This window comes from Lepisma saccharinum, chromosome 4 (assembly GCF_977018435.1).
Source record: "Lepisma saccharinum chromosome 4, izLepSacc3.1, whole genome shotgun sequence".
Classification (NCBI taxonomy): Eukaryota; Metazoa; Arthropoda; class Insecta; order Zygentoma; family Lepismatidae; genus Lepisma; species Lepisma saccharinum.
In genome coordinates this window covers 17,321,443-17,342,491 of record NC_139232.1, presented here as the reverse complement: position 1 = coordinate 17,342,491, position 21,049 = coordinate 17,321,443, and the positions used below count along the sequence as shown (strand labels likewise).

At 37.8% G+C, this 21,049-nt stretch overlaps 1 protein-coding gene across 1 annotated transcript in view; it reads left to right on the top strand.

The window, feature by feature from the left end:
* Positions 1 to 607: 607 nt before the first annotated feature.
* Positions 608 to 21,049, top strand: part of LOC145987109 (corepressor of RBPJ and splicing regulator) — a 50,850-nt gene continuing 30,408 nt past the window's right edge. The window contains exon 1 of the mRNA XM_083121585.1: positions 608 to 793. Within this exon, the coding sequence (XP_082977711.1) occupies positions 722 to 793 (72 nt within the window). The 5' untranslated portion in view covers positions 608 to 721. The remainder of the gene's footprint in view (positions 794 to 21,049) is intronic.

Below are 21,049 nucleotides of genomic sequence, written 5' to 3'. Positions count from 1 at the left end.
GTCATCTGTTGTGTATTGTAAGGAAAAGTTGTGTAACAGAAATCCCATACCACAGACTACTGCTGTCCCATAGTACAAATACAGAAACATTGGCCAAAGTCGACAGTGTTTTGTCTGACAGGGTCAGAAGAAGAAGAAGAAGAAGAAGAAGAATTGGAAGTCAGGACAACCCCGCAACCCTGCGTACTGACGTCATCAAGGAAACCTTTCATTGTTAGGCTAAATGCCTATGTTGTTAGGTTGAGCTTGTTAGGCTTAGTTCCCTTAGCATAAATAATACATTTACAGTGTATCGAAACTAAAGAAAGACCCGTTATGTCGTGTAGGGTCTCTTTTATTGCACTATGCAAGACCAACTTCGTGTTCTGACGTCATACGAAGATTGTATACGTTGTTAGGTTAGGTCAGGTCAGTTATATTTGGTTTCCTTAGCATAAATACACAGCAAATATATTATTTATGCTAAGGGAACTTAACCCAGAAGCTTAATCCAAAAACATAGGCATGTAGCTTAAGAATGAACGTTCTTCTCACTGACGTCAGAACTCAAGGTTCGTCTACCGTTGTGCGATAAGGGATACCCGCCATTCTCTTTGCTTCTATATTCCTTGCTCTCACTTGTCGTTCGGTAACTTGTCTGTGGTCTATTCTGTCGACGTCGTGAAGTTAAGTGAAGTGCTGAAATATTCGTTAGGTATATCCAGATTATTTCAGATTTACAATGGGGAAAGGATTCAACAATTATATGTGCAAGAAGTTTTTCCACCCAGCTTCCAGAGATAATCTTAAACGGGTAAGTTCGAAATGTGTAATTTTGGCAACATTTTATGGTTGTCATATTTTAATGCAGTTACATTATCCTCAACATATGCTGATTTGTCATTTAACGGCTCTCTTTAAAAAATACACCTTAAGTTTTATGGACACTGTAAGTGAATATATAAAGGAGTAACAAAAGTAACACAGCTCTCGGACAAATTTACAGAACGCTATGTAAAGTTGTGCAGTGATAAAGTTCGCCATTCGCTTTCTTTTACATAAGAAGGTTCCAGACTTGAAACAAATATGCCAGCATATCGGAGGACGATCTCATTAATGTCATCAGTTGTTGTCCTAAGAAAGCTTCTAATTTAACTTTAGAATACCTATATTATTTACTATGTGCTTCTTACTAAAATGCGCCAAATTTACGTAAATGCATAATTTTGCACCAAAACAACAAGCAATAATAAATACCGTGCGTCCATTTCGATCTTCAGCCGAGAGATCGGGAGAAGCGTGACGGAGATGCCGACATTTGCGGCCTGTAATGCCCGCTTATTTTTATGGACATATGCAGACATTTATATAAATATTGCAAAACGAGCACTAACCTGTGTTATAAGATTACGGTTTTAATTTTAGTAGCTTAGTGGCTGTATGTGCCGATGATTTTTACACGCCCACCTCTTTTGAAACATGGTGTGGAGGTTTGTTTGGAGAACGTTCTAAAGCTGCACCAATATCATCGAGTTTTGCTTCGGTTAGAATCTGTCGTTTTTGCTTAGGTGTTTTAAAATTTAACGATCCAGTTTCTCGTAATTTAAGGACAAGATGTCTAACCGTATCTCTATGTGGAGGTGAAACGCCTGGGAATTTCTGTACAAATTGCTTACACACGTCTCGATACGAGTCTGTTTTCACGTACGTGTCATACATAAAAAATCTTTGTTCTAACGTGAACCTTGCGACTGTCATTCCAATCGTCTCACTGACACGAACACACATACACACTGCAATAAAACAAACAAGTAACTGCAAGTAACCAAGAATAACACTCTTGCGCACAGTACGAAATTAACACGCTCTTGGTTTACATTGCTCGCCACTATATTCACAGCTCTGTCTTTATCTAGTCGCGAAGGAACAAAAAAAACTCGAGCTCGGAGATTTCGGATTGCAAGGAAGCTCACGAAAACCATTCACTTTTAACGGTTTCGTCTGCGGTGTAATCTTGATACAGTGTTGCACATTCGAAACCTCCAAATGATTCCCATCGACACAAAACTCTTTCAAGGATATAAACTTAAGCAGGACGTTACTGGTCAAAATTATGATTAAAATGTTCTATTATCTGTGGCTCTTAACATCGTTTCTAAAGCGTATTTTTTTTGTGTATATAACGGCAGAACTTGGATGAATTACAGATGATAAATTATAACACAGGTTAGTGCTTGTTTTGCAATACAGTAGAGCGTCGATTATCCGAAGTAATTGGGGGACATGGGTGTTCGGAAAACTGGTTTGTTCGGATAATCGAACTGTACATGTTTATTTGCCAAAAAGAAGTACTGTACAGTAAATTTATTCATAAAAACAGGCATCTCTTTAAGTATTACAAAGTAACGTACAAAGGCAACTTTAGTAGGAATATATAGTATGTGGTACAGTTTATGAAACAAAAATATGTACATATTACATATGCATTTTGCATGAACAATACACACAGTACACAAAATTAACGTTTAAAAAAATCCTTTATTTTGGTCTGTCTAAGCAAGCCTACACGCTTACGAGCAGCTAAGTCACGTACTTTTTTCATTACAGATATCTGAAAGTGAGCGAGTACACAGTTCGGTTAAGCGGTCGTTCGGTTGACCGACATTCGGATAATCGAGGCTCTACTGTATTTATATAAATGTCTGCATATGTCTATAAAAATAAGCGGGCATTACAGGCCGCAAATGTCGGCATCTCCGTCAGCGCCGCCCGCCACGCTTCTCCCGATCTCTCGGCTGAAGATCGAAATGAACGCACTGTATATTTGATAATCGTTCTTTTATTGCACAATGCTGTGTTATGAACAATTAAATCCCTGCTGATATATATATATAGCCTATATATATTTTGGCATGGTTTAATTCTTCGAGGAAATTTTAATGAATTAATCATGTCGTAGTATTCTGTATTTAAGAACACGTACAAATCACATGGAAGAGAAATGGGTAACATTATCGTATGAGGGAGACGGATTCCTTCAAATTTACAGGAGAAAGTACTTACGGAAATCATTTTCTTTAGGGTTGTGGAAGTTCCTGAATGTAGATTTGATCCATTTTAATGTAAATGCGTGTTGTTTTCTGCGAAAATCTCTGTCCGACATGCTGTTTCTGCTTCCACCATTTGCTTTCTGCACAAGAGTGCAATGTTCCGTGTGTTAAGATGATGCAACCCCGTAGCCAGTGTTTCAGCTTCGCCGTATTTTCAATAGAACATGACGTGTCGAGTATTTTTAATTTTTTTTTAAACTATGATTGCCTAACCTAACTTAACCTAACCTTACAGAAAATGGTTTTTGGGGCTAACGTGAATGGTTTTTGGGGCTAACGTCAATGGTTTGTGAAGCTAATGTCAATGGTTTGCGATGTATTAGCATAATTTCAAATTCGGGCACGAAAGTAGATATTTTCCGGTGAACGAGGTTGCAACACTGCATAAATCGACAAAACACTCTCAGAACGCCCCCTAAACCAGTATGCTATCACGGCCAAAATGTGTTACAGATTCGAAACAACAAGTAACAGTAAGTACTCGTAAATAGAAGAAATATACATTATCTTAGTTAGAAATGCATTATTTCACCTTAAGAAAATGTTCCACATTCGAAAATAACAAGTTAGCAATGTAAAGAAGTCCGAAATATATGATTTGTAGGTGTTTCCGTCATAAGATAATAGTACCGAGAAATGAAAATATGGTATATACAAAAACCAAGTTTAGCATTGTGAACAAGATTTCGGTACCAGTTTCATAGATCGGAGACACATTAAAATCGGATATTTTGTGTTTCACATGGTTCGTACTTACTGATTGTGTATTGCGGAACATAATTCAAAGTGCCATTATGCTTTTTACACAAAAAAAAAACCTCCATTTTTCACATTGAGAGTAATTTCTTTGACTCCTTTTTTCGCTTCCATAACACAGAATATGGCGGGCATATCTTGACTACCATAGTGAGCATGCAGTGTTTCCAACATCCTTCACCGAGAAACACCTGCCATCGTGTTCGTCACTTGTGCAAATTGTTCATTATACACAAGTAGCTGACGGATAGCCCCACAAACCATTTTCGATAAGGTTAGGTTTGGTTACGTTAGGCAAGCATAGTAAATAAAAGGGGGGTTTGAAACACTGACAGGGGCTTACGTCATCAAACATATGCAGCAACCAGTTGTCGTAGGGCAAGCAACCGATGAGATATTTCTCTTGAAAAATACACTATTTCCCGATCAAATACATTCCACGATGAAAGAAAATACCTCTACGAACGTTGTAAACCTTGGAGAAACTCATTTCCGTAAGTAGTTTCTTGTGTAAAATTGAAGAAATTTGTCTCCGATGTATGAAACTGTTACCCAAGATTTCTTTTGATGCTCCTCACAGTTCGTAGATTTTGCTCTGATATACTCAGTGTTTGAATTGAAGGGAGAAGCCAGGAAATTTCCACATTGTACTTTTTTCATCACAGGCTCTACATTTATATTACACTGGTAAGCACACATTTTATTGCCAACAAAATTATAATCATTTTAGGGTATCTTTGCCATTGCTATTTTGAATATGATATGAGTTTTTCGGTAAAGGTTTACTATCCTTCGGACACCTATAACTTCTGAGTTTCGTCAATTTTTGACATTTGTACTTACCTATCTGCTTCGCGGATCATTTTTGAACGTGTATTCACGTTTTTTTGATCATTTTTTTTTTAAAAAAAAAGTGTTTTTGTAACTGAAGAACGTACGTTTCCGCAAATGGTTTGTGGGGCTGTGTGTCAATGGTTCGTAGGGCTATGCGAGAATGGTGTGTGGGGCTACGCATATTTTTTTCGAAACCAATTTTTAACTATTGTGACCCTACCTAACCTAACCTTGCCGGAAATGGTTCGTGGGGCTATGTATGAATGGTTCATGGGGCTATGCATCAATGGTTGAATTTCTGCTATGAAACATTCCCACATCACACAAAACACCTTCCAGATGTTAGACAATACTACAGGAACTTATTACGGTAAGTAGTTTCTTCTGTAGAATTGAAGAAATCTGTCCGAAGGATAGTAAACTAGTACCCCAAACTTATTAACCGAAAAATGCTGCACAAACTATTCACAGAAGGTTTTTAAGCGAAAATTGATCCACAAACCATTCGCGGAAGGTTAGGCAAACATGGGGAAAAATATTGGAAAAATAAATTAACAATGCGACCTTCACTTATTAACCGAAAAATCCTGCACAAACTCTCAGAAGGTTTTTAAGCGAAAATTTATCCACGAACTATTCAAGGATAGGTTCAGTTAGGTTAGGCAAACATAGAAAATTAAATTGGAAAAAAAATATTTCACAATGCAACCTTCACACGTTATCTTGTAAAACTACCGCGTGGTTGCTACACTAGCAGGGGGTTACATGATCGAATGCACAGAACATTCGATTCACGTAATCGACGGTAATGGTGGCAAGAGCTATCATGTATCGGAGATAAATTTATGTAGAAAAATACATGATTTACCGGCTGAATAAGTTGAACGAATGGAGAAAACACTTCCACGGGCTTCCAAAAGTCTACAGAAACTCAGTTCCGTAAGTATTTTCTCATGTAAATTTGAAGAAATGTGTTTTCACTATACCATACTGTTACCAAAACATGAAATCTCATTATTAATCACTCTTAATGATGAGAAAAACGTCATTTCTGAAATTTTCTTATGTGTAGGGTGTTGGAACAATCACATTGAAGATCCCAGCAATAATGTGCCACACTAGCGACAATTGGGTACCAAAACAAGGAGTGGGAGGGGCCAGGTTCAAGAACTGTGTAGTCTCCCTTAGTAAACATGGCTTATTATTAAGAGACCATAGTGGGGTGGGAAATGTCCTAATCACCACCATTTATCTGCTATCTCGTATTTGTTCCATCTGCTATGAAATATTTCCTCCATCATCTCCTTTATATCTTGGTGGGACCTTTCCCCTTGTTTTCCATAAAATCACCAAGGTTATCTGGATAACTGTGTGATTTACACTGCTCCACAAAACCTAAGCAACTCCGTACAACGTGGGATAGGTGAGATGTAGTGCCCATTCAACACTTGTATGATACATGTACAAACATAAACAAGCGAAACAAACACAGGCAGTGTGAGTGCACTCTATAATGCGTGAGTAACACCTTATGAACGAAGATTAACAGCTTGTGCCTGCCAGCGCAAACCACAGCCTAGTATTGTCTCAGTCCTCAAGTAGTGAAGTGGTGGTTCGTGAGTGGGATATGAAGTGTATACACCTTGAAATGAATTGTAGACATCATTTGAGTGACGTTGACCAAGGTTGAATAATTGGACGACTGGAAATGGGTCGGTCCCAAGTGGAAGTGGCACTTGAATTCAATGTGAATAAAAGTATCGTGTCAAGATTGTGGCTTCACTTCCAAAATGGTCCTACTGTCAGTAGACTTCATGGAGGAGGTTGTCCAAGGATGACATCAGCAGCTGATGACCAGTTTCTCACAGTCACTTCCAGACGTAACCACCAAGATTCATGCTCTCAACTGGCAAATGATTTGTTTCGAGCTATGGGACGACGTGTTAGTCGTGAAACTATTCGTAGGTGGCTGAATAGAGCAGGACTGTATACCAGGAGCTTGTGCTGCGTTTACCATTGAAATGGGAGCACAAACGTGCGAGATACACATGGTGTCAGGAACATGTCGCATGGGGGAGAAAACCAGTGGGCACGACTAATGTTCTCTGATGAGTCTCGATACATTGCCCATATTGAATGGCCTGCATACTCTCCGGACCTTAATCCAATCGAGCATGTTTGGGATGCTCTTGGGCGAAGAATAGCGCAGCACAATCCACCACCACAAACAATTCCTGAACTGCGACAGCCCTCTTAGAGGAATGGCCCCGTCTTCCTCAATACTTGATAAACACTGATCCGCAGCATGGAGGCCAGATGTCGTGCCTGTGTGTCTGTTCGAGGTGGCCGCACACTGTACTGACAGCCTGTGCCCTCTCAGATTCCAGCTTTTCATGTAGGGTTATAGTGGTACTGAACTTTCTGGCCACCCTGTCCACCATATCTGCATTGTTGGTGTTCATTTGTGTTGCATTGTGCATATGTACCTTCCTTATGTTCATTAGGTACTACTTAACTATACCGGAGACACCTATCAATGATTTATTTCGCAATTTTTTACATTGCTAACGTACTATTCTGCATTGCGGAACATTTCTTTAGGTGAAATAATGAATTTCTAATGAAAATAATGTCTAGTTCTTACATTAACGAGTACTTACTGTTGTTCCTTATTTGCCACAAACCATCCACGGGTAGCCCCAAAAACCATTGACGTTAGCCCAAAAATTCACGATAGCCCCACGAACCATCACGGGGACGAGCTATTCCTACTAGGTTAGGTTAGGCCTGTTAGGTTAGGTTCCATTAGCACTCCTTTCGTTCAATTTAGCATATACGGACATGGGCTTGTAGCAGCAGCAATAGTGCGTCGGAAATAGATTTTCATAGAAAACCACATGCATTCGCATTAAAATGGATCAAAACTACATGCCCGAACATCAACAACGCTACAGAAAATGATTTGCGTAAGTACTTTCTCCTGTAAATTTGAAGAAATCCATCTCCGGTATAGTAAAGTTACCGTTCATTAAACTTGGTGAAATGACATTTTCTTTTCATTTCGTCCTACTTCGTTCGAGTTGCTTAAGATTTGTGGAGCAGTGTATCTTTATGCTCATATTAATTACAAAATATTTCATGTTTGTAAGCAAGTTTTGCACCAGTTCTTCATATTTTCCATGTTTTTTGATGGCTGAAGAAGTTCTTGACAACCCAGATTAACTGAATCATGTAGAAGCTTCAATATCATTCTTAAAATTTGAGAGATTTGAATCCTTAATGAGTTCGTGTTTGAGGCCCATCAAAGATCCTCGGTTTTAGTTTCTCAATACTCAGTCCATGAAAGGATCTATGGATGTAATGAAACACTCACCAAAGTCAGTGATGTTTTTCTTTGTTTCTGCACAGAATATTCACCACAAATCCAGGACAATCCATCAGAATCATAAAGTGGCCTGCTCGTGAATCAAAATACCATAAATTCATTCAAAAATCTTTACCAACTTTTTTTTTTTTTAGACCGGTTTTATCATTCCCAACCAGGGAAAGAAAATTCTTCCCTCTGTTTGGAGCGAATTTACAATACCGGAAGTATCTCCAGTTGCTCTCAAATTCGGCATACTAACTAATTTTGGTCTCTTAATCACGAATCTGTAGTTATAATTTGGCGGTCACGTCTAGAAATTGCGAAATAAGCCGAAATAAGTGGGTCTGTGAATGGAGTAAACACCATTGATTTATGAAGAAAACAACTATTTTTTTGCAATGGTTAGCGTTTAAAAACTATGTTCATGATAACTGGGTCATTCCATATGAAATCTTCCAGAATTTTCCGAAAATGCACCCACCATCCCCCATTGTGATGAAATTCGGTATACTTATAGAACTTTTAATGCTGATTACAAAAATGACATATTTTTTTAGATTGGTCAAGGGGTTCAGAAGTTACGCGCTTTTTAAAATCTCCATGTACGCCACTTGCGGCTCTATTTCGAATGACATGCATTTAGGTTATAAATGATGGCATCTTCCCTCAGGTTTGCCGTAGAAATTTCAAGTTTCTTTTCTTTTGTTCAGAGTAGTGTAAGCTTTCATTTAAATAAGGTTTCAGATGAGTGTATTAATAAGCATGCATTTTTATGTATAGTTTCATGTATTTTCTTTTAGAAAAAAAGTACTAAAAGTAAATCTTATTAAACGTGCTTATGTATTTAGCACAAAGTCTCAAGTACAATAGGTTTTAAGGTATAATATTCAAAATTTCTGTTCACTATGTGTGAAGGTAAGCATAGGCGGGGGCAAAGAGAATTATTTGCCCCCTCCAAAATTCATAGATTAATTAAAATTTACATATAATAATTGCAGTGTGAACCCCGATTTCAAGTTCTTTAGTTTACATTGTCCTGCATTTTACATTCAATCTTGGTGCTCCAACATAGCAAATTGCTTAGAAATAGCGAAGTAACTGTTCCGATTGTTCTATGATTTTTCCTAGCACAAAGACTAATTATCGTAGAATTTTGGAAATCATTGTCACATGAAATTTGAACCTTCCTTAAAGTAATGACTACTGTTTGGACTCGAAAAAAGTTATGTATGTTGAAAAAAACAACTTGGAAATTACCTTACACACTTCTCATGGACAAGATATTCTCTGTTGACAAGTGACAGTAAATATCGTAGAAGCATGGAAATGAATGTAGAAGTAAATCGGAACGTTAGTAGAATGCATTTAGGGGCTTTATTTTAATGCTAAGGGAACCAAACCTAACCTGCCTAACCACAAAAGCATATATTAAACAAAACGTTAAGTAATTGCTAAAACTCTGCAGTATGTTTTAACAGATGTACATCGAAACGAACCATGTAAAAATTGCATTCGTTGCATGATGAAATCACAATAAAACAAAAGGAACTTGGGCCAATAGCGATTGCAAAGTGCTGCACAACAGAACCAGGAAGATTAAGTGTGCACTATTTTGAACTTAGGCTAGAGGTTATTTACAGTGTTACTTTTTACTAGTAACCGAGTTACAGTTACTCATTTAAAAACTAGCTCTTACAGTTACTGGTACTTTGAAAGTAGTTGTGAGTTACTTTACAATTACTGTGAAAGTAACTTACAGTTAATTTTCATTGATTCTTGTAACAATTACACAAAATCAATGATCATGAAGTCTTGCGTGTTTTACTTATGTTTCTAATACATAATATGTCTTCTTATATTTACATTACTACTGCAAATAAATGATGGAACACAGAGTCAGCTTTGCTTGAACATTTTTAATTAAGAAATCATTAGCTTGAGAACCACATTCCAAATGAACGCATCAGTCCATCAAGTTAATGAAGTTTTCACATACAATTAGAAATGAGTTGAAGTAAAGTGTGGATTTTCTAAAGTTAGCATGCAACAAAGCATAGCTTCCTTGCCAGGCTAGCAATTCCAAGAAAATCCTTTTACGTAGCATCCAGAGAAGGTACATATATTTTTTTTATAGTTGGGAGCAAAATTGTCAAACTTAGCTCTTCCCCTACTGCAAAAAGTAACTCTGTTATTTACTTTTATAAGTTGCTAGTTACAGTTAGAATTCCTAAACAAAATGTAACTGTTACTTGTAACCAGTTACTTCGAAACACTAGTTGTTTAACAGTCGATGCAAAAATAATAGTGGTGATGAAATAAGTTTTGTATAACTGTGTGGTTTGACTGTTGTGAAGAAGTTTTTTTCTGAATTCTAACTCTAAACAGTTATGTAGTAGCTTGTGAGTGTGACTCAAACTTGTTTGTAAGATTGCTTCAAAGTCTATGGGAAAATTTGAAATGCAGCAATTAAATTCTTGCATCCACTGGGTCCATCAATTTCCTACTACTGGCCACAAAGTATCTGTGTCCAGTGGACATTAACAACACATGTGGAAGAACATATGTACTTATTGATAAGTCAATTACTTTAGTGAGTTCGAAATGTTCACAATATTCTTCTAATTGTGTTACGGTACCAGTCAGTAATTCTGATCACTCTTTAGCGTATCTCTCTTTACGTTACGGGAAATCACAAAGTAAGGGCAAAACGATCACATACAGGGACTACAGTGCGATAGTGAAGGATGCTCTGAAGGAAGATCTAGAGAGCATCGACTGGAATCCTCTGATGCACTACGAAAACATTGACGACAAGGTGCGTTTCTTTACGGAGAAACTGATTAAAGTGTTTGGTAAACACTCCCCTCTGAAAACAGTTCGTGCAACAAAAAGAAAAGTACCCTGGATTACAGATAATGTTAAATTAATTATGAGGTTACGCGACAACATGCTGTTAAAATTTAAACGAACAAATAATCCTGCCCATTGGAATGAATATAAGAGATTGCGTAACTTCGCTACTTCAGTCGTAAGACAAGAAAAAAAGGCATATTTTGAATACATCATTAATTCATCCAACGATTCGAAACACATTTGGCAACACCTGCGAAGCTTGGGATATGGCAGGAAAAACAAAATGGAGAGCCTTCCACCCGCACTAAATGACGCAAACGCACTGAACAACCATTTCGTCAACGTATCGTCCAAAATGGAAATTAATGAAGAGCTAGTCTCGCAGCAATGTGAGAAATGTTACGCCAGCAGTTTCGATCACGGTGCAGAGGCGTTCAGTTTCTGCGAGGTGGATGGTTCTCGCGTCAGGAAAGCGATGTACGAAATCCAATCAAATGCATCTGGATCCGATGACATATCAATAAAAATGTTAAAGCTCTCTCTTCAACATATCAATAAAAATGTTAAAGCTCTCTCTTCATCATATCCTCCCACCGCTCACGCACATAATCAACTACTCACTCTCCACGGGCAGTTTCCCTGATTCTTGGAAGGAGGCAACGGTAATTCCCATCCCTAAAAAACAGAACCCGGTTTCTGTGAATGACTTGCGGCCCATCAGCATTCTGCCGGTGCTTTCAAAAATCATCGAAAAAATTGCAAATGATCAAATTCGAAAGCATATTGACAAACTTCATATCCTTCCCCGGCAGCAATCCGGTTTTCGCCCTCACCATAGCACACAAACGGCGCTCTTAAAAGTAACCGACGACATTTTTAAATCGATGGATCAATCTAACGTAACGCTACTGGTGTTGCTCGACATTAGCAAGGCCTTTGACACTATACCGCATAAGCTCCTTCTGGCCAAGCTTCATTATTATAAATTCTCGCCGACTGCACTTAAATGGTTCGAAAATTTCTCTTAGCGGGAGAAAACAGCGGGTTAAGACAGGGGAGCTATCTTTTCCACTTCAGGTACGAGCTGGGGTGCCTCAGGGCTCGATCCTTGGTCCGCTGCTATTCACGCTCTCGGCCGCTGATTTAGTCAAGTCTGTGAAAATATGCAACGTTCACTGTTATGCTGACGACACTCAATTGTATATATCCACACGCATATCAAAATTGCAGGACGCGGTCGCACTTTGAAACCAAGATTTAAAGAACATAAGCGATTGGTGCGCTTCAAATGGGTTAGTAATAAATTCAAACAAATCAATATTTACAATTATCGGAACAGGCAGTCTCTTGAAACATATTAACATCAATGAATGCGAAATAATTCTTCACACACAGCGTATTAAATTTTCTGAAACAGTAAAAAATCTAGGACTGATCATGAACCAGCGGCTCGATTGGTCTGAGCAGGTGATACAACAATGTGGCAAGGCGTATTCGATATTAAAAAGCCTCTATCTTCTGGTAGACTTCCTCTCTCCTAAGATAAAATTAAACCTAGTGCAGTCTCTCATCTTCCCCCTATTTGACTATTGTGATGTCGTTTACGGGCTAAGAATAACAAAAAAGCTTGCAATAAAAATACAGAAAGTTCAAAACGCATGCATTAGATATGTATATAGAACAAGAAAGTGTGAACATATTCTCCCTGTGCTTAATGAGCACGGAATCCTTTCCATGGCACGACGGAGAAAACTGCACTTGTTTTGTACACTGCACAACATAATTAATAGCAAGAGCCCAAACTACCTCTTTTCGAAATTAAACTTCAGAAGCAAAATTCACTCGCATTCAACCAGAAACGCTGCCAGTTTCAGTTTACCTCGTTGCAGAACTTCAGCTTATCAGGCCTCTTTCAGCTACGCAGCACCCAAAGCCTGGAATGCACTACCAAATCTAACCAAAAATCAAAACTTCAGACGTTTTCGCGATATGCTCCGTGAATCACTGATCAACGATCAGAAGCAGGGTAAATCAACTTATGAATAATGATAAATACTGTGAGTTGCCAGAATTTTTTTTTCTTACTATCAACTTTGTCGACTTCAGTTACTTTATTACCTAATTCACTGCCAATATTGTTCCAATGTATATGATTTTATTCCTATTGTATTTTATTGTACTTTCTTGATCAATTTCTTTGTAATCTGAATTTAATTTTAATTTTTAGTTTTTATCTGTTCTATTGTATAAGATGTTATTCCATTTGTATTTTATTGTACTTTCTTGTTCATTTTCTTTGTAATCTTGAATTTTATTTTATTTTAATTTTAATCTGTACTTTTTGGGGTTAGGTGGTAGACCAGCAACAGCTGAACCTCGCCCAGCAATAAAGTCAATTCAATTCAATTCAATTGTGAACGACACAATTGATAGTACATGAAATTTTGGCAATGCATAGACTACAATAGTGTAAGTATCTTCATGGGAGTAACTTGGGAACTATCTTTGGGTTGAAAGAATCACAAAGTCTTCCATCCCATAAATATAGTGTCCCAGATTATTTTCTAAATACATTTGAAAAATCACAATTATTACTCTTTATTTGTTTGTTCCTCAAGTGTCAGGAATTTCCCAATATATATTTAACTGGTAAATTTTAATTAATCTACTGTATATTAATTAATTAAATGCTTCCCTTTGCCCCTGCTTATGCTTACCTTCACACATAGTGAACAGAAATTTTGAATATTATACCTTAAAACCTATTGTACTCGAGACTATGTGCTAAATACATAAGCATGTTTAATAAGAATTACTTTTAATGTCATTTGATGCAAATTATTTTTTTATCACCCTGTCTCTGAACCACCCATCCCAATTTTTCCATCAGGCATTGGTACACACTCTGAGCTACCTACATATAAAATTGGGGGGCATTGCACGAAATTTACTGTTGAAGTTAGGCATTTATTTTTAAAAAACATACATGAAACTCCATAAAAATACATGCTTATTAATACACTCATCTGAAACCTTATTTAAATGAAAGCTTACAGTACTTTGAACAAAAGAAAAGAAACTTGAAGTTTCTAGGGCAAACCTGAGGGAAGACACCATCATTTATAACCTAATGTGTGTCATTCAAAGTAGAACAGCAAGTGGCATACACAGAGATTTTGGAAAGCGCGTAACTTCTGAACCCCTTGACCAATCTAAGAAAAAATGTCATTTTTGTAATCAGCATTAAAAGTTCTATAAGTATACCGAATTTCATCAATATCAGGGATGATGGGTAACATGGCCTGGATGAATTGACGTGGAATGACCCGGCCCTGAATTTTAAGTATGCTTGCCTAACCTTACCTTACCGTGAATGGTTCGTGGGCCAAATATTTTTCCTTCTTTACGCAATATGCCATTTTCTCACATGCTAATCAACGGGTATCACTTATTGCACAACACTTGAACAACCTTCGCATCGCTTCACATGTCACTTGTTCATATCATCAAACATGGTTACCATGTTAGTGTATGGACAATCAGAGTAGTAATTTCTGCCCGTTATTTTGCAATTTGTAGACGTGACCACCAAATTTTAACTGCAGATTCGTGATTACGGGCCCTAAATTACTGAGTATACCGAATTTGAAAGCAATTGGAGATACTTCCGGTATTGTAAATTTTTACCGTCTGTTTTATCATTTTTTTGGGATGGCATAACAGATATCAACTGTTTGAGTCATAAATTCAAGTTTGCTGTTCACCATGTTGTGAACAATGATATACGGCCATTCCACTTTAAATCTTTTATGAAGGCACTTTTTTGTATCTTCAGTCAAAACAGCAAAAATCAAAGGGATTTTTTGGGTTGCATCTTATGAGAGTCTGTGTCAGCAGCAATAAAGAAATATCCGGCCCCTTGCACAATTTTTTTCAAGTCTTGAACTCTGTGCAGTTATCACTTCAAAAGAAAGTGCAAAGTGTAAAGGAATGCTAAAGAAAGTGTAAACTTCATCATTTGTAGAACTTTGGGTAACTGTTCAGATTCTTTTATGATTATTTTTTTTTCAAATTCTCCTAGCAGGAAGACTAATTATCGTAGAATTTTTGCATATCATTGTCTTACGAAATTTGAACCTTCCTTAACGTAATTAGCACTGTTTGGATTTCGAAAAAATTATATTAGTGTTGAAAAAAACTACTTAAAAATTACCTTACGCAAACATGCACGCTTGCCATGGACAATGTATTTTCCGTTAACAAGTGACTGTGAGTATCATAGACTAGTGGGGATTAATATGGAAGTAAATCGGAAGTTTAGTAGAATGCATTTAGAGACTTTGTCTTAATGCTAAGAGAACCAAACCTAACGAAGAAAGCATATATTGAACAAATCTTAAGTAATCCCTAAAACCCCGCAGTATGTGTTAACAGACGTAAATTAAAATCGCACCATGTGAAAATTGCGTTCGTAGCATGATGAAATTAATAAAACAAGTGGAACTGGGGTCGAGCTTTGTCTTTCCCATGACGTATTAGATCTCAAACAGTTTTCATTATTTCTACAAAGATGTGCTAGTCTAATTCTGGATAGCAGAAAGTGGATGTGATAAGATAACTTACTCGGTGAAAGAGCACTCTGGAGAAATTGAAAAATAATTTTAGTTTTCTCAAAACGAAGTATTCATGACTATACTTCTAACTGAACCATGCAAAACAGACAAGGAAATAATAATATTTTTGGAAGCATTTCCATCATAGACTTAACTGGTAACATGAATTTCAGATTTGAAGATCATGGAATATTCACAGAAGCATTTTGAACTATAAAGTGTGACCAGAAAATGAAACTGAACGTAAATGGTATGACAAAAAAAAAATCACTTTGTTGTGTGGTAAGATAAAAATTGAAGGGGACTGCATGTGAAATAGTGAAAGAATTCACTAGACTAGCTCAAAAAAATAAAATAAAATAAACTGAATTTGAGTTTTTGCCAACAGCTACCATGCCATTGCGCTTTAATATATTAATTCTTAGGTTCAGGAGAATGTAATTTTCGGAAACTTATGACTTGCTGCATAATCTTTAAGGTTTTGCTAAACACATTTTTGTTATCGATTTACACGAGAAATTCCTTCTTTCGTTGAAAATAGTGTTTGAATTGCCATCCTATCCCACTCCAATGTAAAGCTTAGGGCAACCAGATGACGAAAGAAATTCCGCCTCTAGCGGAAAAGTTTGGGAATAAACAGCCCAATATCACTGTAAGTTGTAAATGACGTAATAGGTGAACTGCAATGTTTTCGTGCATATCTAGGAACACATTTCCTATTATTGTTTGCTCCACGAAAAAGAATGGGCCTATGACTTTATTATGTGTTAAAGCACACCAAACATTCAGTTTGGGACTGTCTCGGACATGTTCCACTTGAGCAAAATGTCAATTGCTAAATTTTGTCTTTGTGGCTTGTTATTTTGCTTAAGTTCTTGCAAGAACTGCAACTTATACGCACGCACATTTATGTACTGCATCGTGTACAGTTGACCTGAGAATTCCAAGCTGCCTGCTCGCTGTCCATATTGACTTACGCAGACTACGTGTGAAACAATCTCTTATCGACTCCACATGTTTGTCTGACATTTGTGGTTTACCACCACTGTGAGATTTCATCACACTCCCTGTAGATAAAAATTGTTCCTTCCACACTTTGATGGTGTTACCTGATGAAGGATCCTTCTGGTAAACGCGACGAAAGTTTCATAGTACTTGCACAACACTGTTTGTCTCTGCATACCACCACACACATTGCGCTCTTTCGCGTACCAACGCCATTTTGTTTCAGTGATACCAGTGCTGACACTACTAGTCGTACAAGTATGAACAATTGCGAACCGAAACTTGCAAATGTATAGCCTACTTCCTTTGCAGTCCATTGTTAAAAACAAGCTTGGTTTGCAAAAAAGTTATAACTGTTTAAAAACTGTCAATCCCATTCCGGACACCCTGTATTACATATTTGCCATATTGGATCAAGTATCTATCAGTGCAATAAAATTGAAATAAATCCATGACTATGAAGCAACCTGCTCTCGGTGATTTCACGTGGAATGGGCTATTTTTCCGCCCATCATAACAATTTAATTAAATATTTTCATCGACCTTAGTATGATTTGCTTGGTAATGGGGTAATTCCATGTCAAATCAACCAGTGCATAAACCTTTGATGTCATGGATTTGGCTAAATTTAGGTATACATGTTTCTTATCTGAAATATAGAAAATATTTTATTATTTTATTTTTCATGTTGCCTGTTTTTGAGTTATTGAAATTTAAAAATTGACAAAATTACCTAAATACCGCTCACCTCCATAACTTTAAATGCAATTTGCAAGACACCTGTTTCAACTACAGGGCTGGGCATGGTCTCATTTTAAAGCTTATGAAGAACGCTTTCATTTGATAACATGCTTGGTTTTTTGCGAAAAACAAGTGTTTTCAAAATTTTATTTTAAAAACGAAATTTTCAAAGATTTTACACATATTGGTGCATATCTACTGAAGGTTCAGTCAAAATTTAAAGGTATCATATGAAAAGTTAATTCCTTTCAAGACCATGCAATGTTTTAACCTTTAGTCCGCCCCCGTAACACATATGTTACCAAAAAAGTATGTCCCTTGTAGCCTCTGTAACACATATGTTACAAACAGCTTTAGGTACAATTATCGAGGGTTTGCCACACTTATATTTGTATATTGAGGTTGATACACTGACAGTTCATTCGGGAACATGTGTTTACGAAAATTCCAAATCCCCCTCCTTTCTCGGAATATGTCACGTGTTTGGGCTCACACAAACACGTGTTAACTCGACACTTGACAGACACAATGAATGCTTGGTATTTACGATGCTGTTTTCCTCCAAGCTTCCAATGCTGTGATGTAGTACTGATAAGGTACACATTCTTCTTTGTGTTTAGACCTGGTGATCCAGCTGAAGTAGTGGCGGGGGGGGGGGGGGGTAGGGCAAGGAGAGAGGGGATTGGATGAGGTTTGGTGGTGTCAGCTTTCTGTCGCCTCTATGTTAGAAATGCAATGAAGCTTGACGATAGCCAGAGGCCAGAAGCATGAGTCTAAAGCGTGCATCTATCCAGAAGTATAGACAAAGCAAACGATTGCAAAGGCTCCCTTCCCTCCTCTGTTAGGAAAGGCCTCAACATAAACAGTTCGTATCATATAACAGCTCATCGATTTCCCTAATGCACAATCGTTTCCTTCCGGACATATTTCCACAAAGAGCCGAGTCAACAGGGAAGAAATAGATTCACAGTAGCTACACAAGATGCAAGTGCGAACGAAAAAAAGCAAAAGTTCGGGTTTTCTCCCCAAAGTAGCTGGAGAAGAGGGGGCACACTTCATATTTTTATGATTTTTTCATTGAAATTTGGGGGATGCAGCCCCCGCCCATAACCCCCCCCCCCCACGGTTGGAGCATCCAAATTTTACATGGTTGCATGCACCGATGTATTACCTGCAAAACAAAAGTTATCCGAAGTAGATTGGTCCCATAGTGTCAGTTATAACAATTTTATGAATAATATGCAAATTGGCTAAAATTCGCCAGAGTTTTACGTTTTGCCTTATTATTCAAATTGTATTGCACCCACGAACATGAATCAAGTTTCATTCTGTTGCGGAAGGTCCATTCTTTAAAAAAAAGCAAAAGTTCCGGTTTTCTCCCCAAAGTAGCTGGAGAAGAGGGGGCAAACTCCACATTTTTATGTTTTTTCATTGAAATTCGGGGGATGCATCCCCCGCCCGTAACCCCCCCCCCCACGGTTGGGGCATCCAAATTTTACATGGTTGCATGCACCGATGTATTACCTGCAAAACAAAAGTTATCCGAAGTAGATTGGTCCCGTAGTGCCAGAGTTATTACGATTTTTCTCCATTATGTATACAAATTTAAATTTCCCGCTCAAAGCCTTGGCGACACTGGGCTTACTTTCGTCAGACCGCACAGCGTACTAAGGGCTAAGTTAACATATTTTACATACCTAACACCTTATAAATACAGAAGCATACATACCAAAAAACTGCTTAGTGATACAGAAATTCTTTCTTTGATAAAATGTATGATGCTTGTGTCATCTCCTCTTGCTTCAGCTGGTGTGTTCTACTGGTGGCTGTTACAGGGTCCACTTTGCCAAGGACTGCGTGTCTTGGGATTTTGAGAACATCTGGTCACCTTGGATAACTAAATGACTGTGCTGGACCACAAGGATGAAAGAAAGACACCTGCAATTCATGTTCTACATCATCTTTTGAAAGTACACATCCCACCCACCAATTGGCATCATACGCACATTCTACAAAACCTGTGATGTGTTCAAAGGGTACATTTTCAACATTGCATTAACTTTAACACAATGTACCAAAGTTTCTTCAGATACAGAAAACACTTTAGTGTCCATTTTTTCTGTGCTTACTGGTATGAATGCATGAAACCTCTGAGTCCCTTTTACATCTACAGCTTCACCAAACTGTGTCTGAAAAATTTATCTTCTTCCAAATATTCATCATTTGTCACATAATAGAAAGTTATTGATGGGAATGCTCTCCTCTCCCCACCGAAATAGCTGGAGTGGTGTCATGATTTGGTTTGAAAGAGGATTCTGGAGACTAGCTTTGGCTGCCAGCCTCTTTACTGCCCCTTCAAAACCATCACACACTCCCTTACCATGTGCTGTTGCATAAAAATGCCACTCGGCCGCAATGCCATCGAAATCTCTGATGGTTTTACAAATTTGCAAAGTTTTTGCGGTTCTTATATTGCGCTGCTTAACCATCAGAGAAGTACCGTATTTACGCGTGTATAGTGCACGTTCGTGTATAATGCGCACTCTGGTTTTGGATGGGTAAAAGTGACAAAGAATTATATCTCTTATATAATGTGCAGTAGAATCCAGTTTTAAGAAATGGCTTTCTTAGTTGTAAGTTGTAAATCTGTTGCTATGCTGATCAAGAGTGAATGACGTCATACCTATTCAATTGCTCATTCCTTCTTTTTCAAAATATATACTTTTTCTTTCTGTGACTAATGTAACATTTATACGAGGCAAATTCAGGAACTTCTAAATAGCAGTTAGCAGCACAAGATTTCTTCCAGTAAGGAATTTACACACTCCATGTATGTCATATTATTTGGCCTGTAATACATTTTAATTTTTATAATCATTTTCCTTATGTTTTCTTTCATCCAAAGTACCATAAAAATCAGAACGTTTCTTCATTTTTTGATGAACTTATTTCAACCGCATTTCACATTAGTGTCGTTATCTTGAATGGAATACTGTTTCCATATTCAGAAACTGCAGGATTCAAGCTTTGCAATGATATACGAGGGGTGACTGAAAAGTTCTCGGCCTACCCATGATGCACTTATCGTAGCTGAATGTTACTTTAGCTAATCATAATATATGCCTTTGCAAAGCCCTGTACCAAATTTCATAGTACTATATTTTTTTGTTCTTCAGATCTTGATGTTTGAAGTGAAGACGGTGAGCATTTTCTGAAAAATTGATAAAGTGAGCATTCGTGCGGTTATCCAATACCTCCTGAAAAAAGGCATGAGTGGACAGGACATCCACAAGGACATGATGGAAACATTGGGGGAGGATGTCCCATCGTATTCTACTGTGAAAAAGTGGGTGGCGGAATTCAAGAGGGGAGCACCTCTGTCCAAGATGCACCTCGCAGTGGAAGGCCGGCAACGGCCTGTACTGAAGAAAACATCACAGAAATACAGGATCTTGTTATGGCAGATCGGCGAGTGACAGAACGTTACATCGCATAGAAAGTGGGGATGTCCCAGGAACGCGTTGGACACATACTAACAGTTGTGCTGGACATGCACAAGGTGTCATGTCGATGAGTCCCGAAAATGTTGAGTGCTGAGAACAAACGTCGGAGACACCTCTTGTCTGCAGCAAACTTGACCCTCCTTCAGGCTGATCCTGAGACATTTCTCCAACGTTTTGTAACCATGGACGAAGCATGGGTCCACCACTTTCAGCCAGAGTCCAAGGTGCAATCAAAACAGTGGAAACACCCCTCCTCCCCCACCCCCAAAAAGTTCAAGTCAGTGAAAT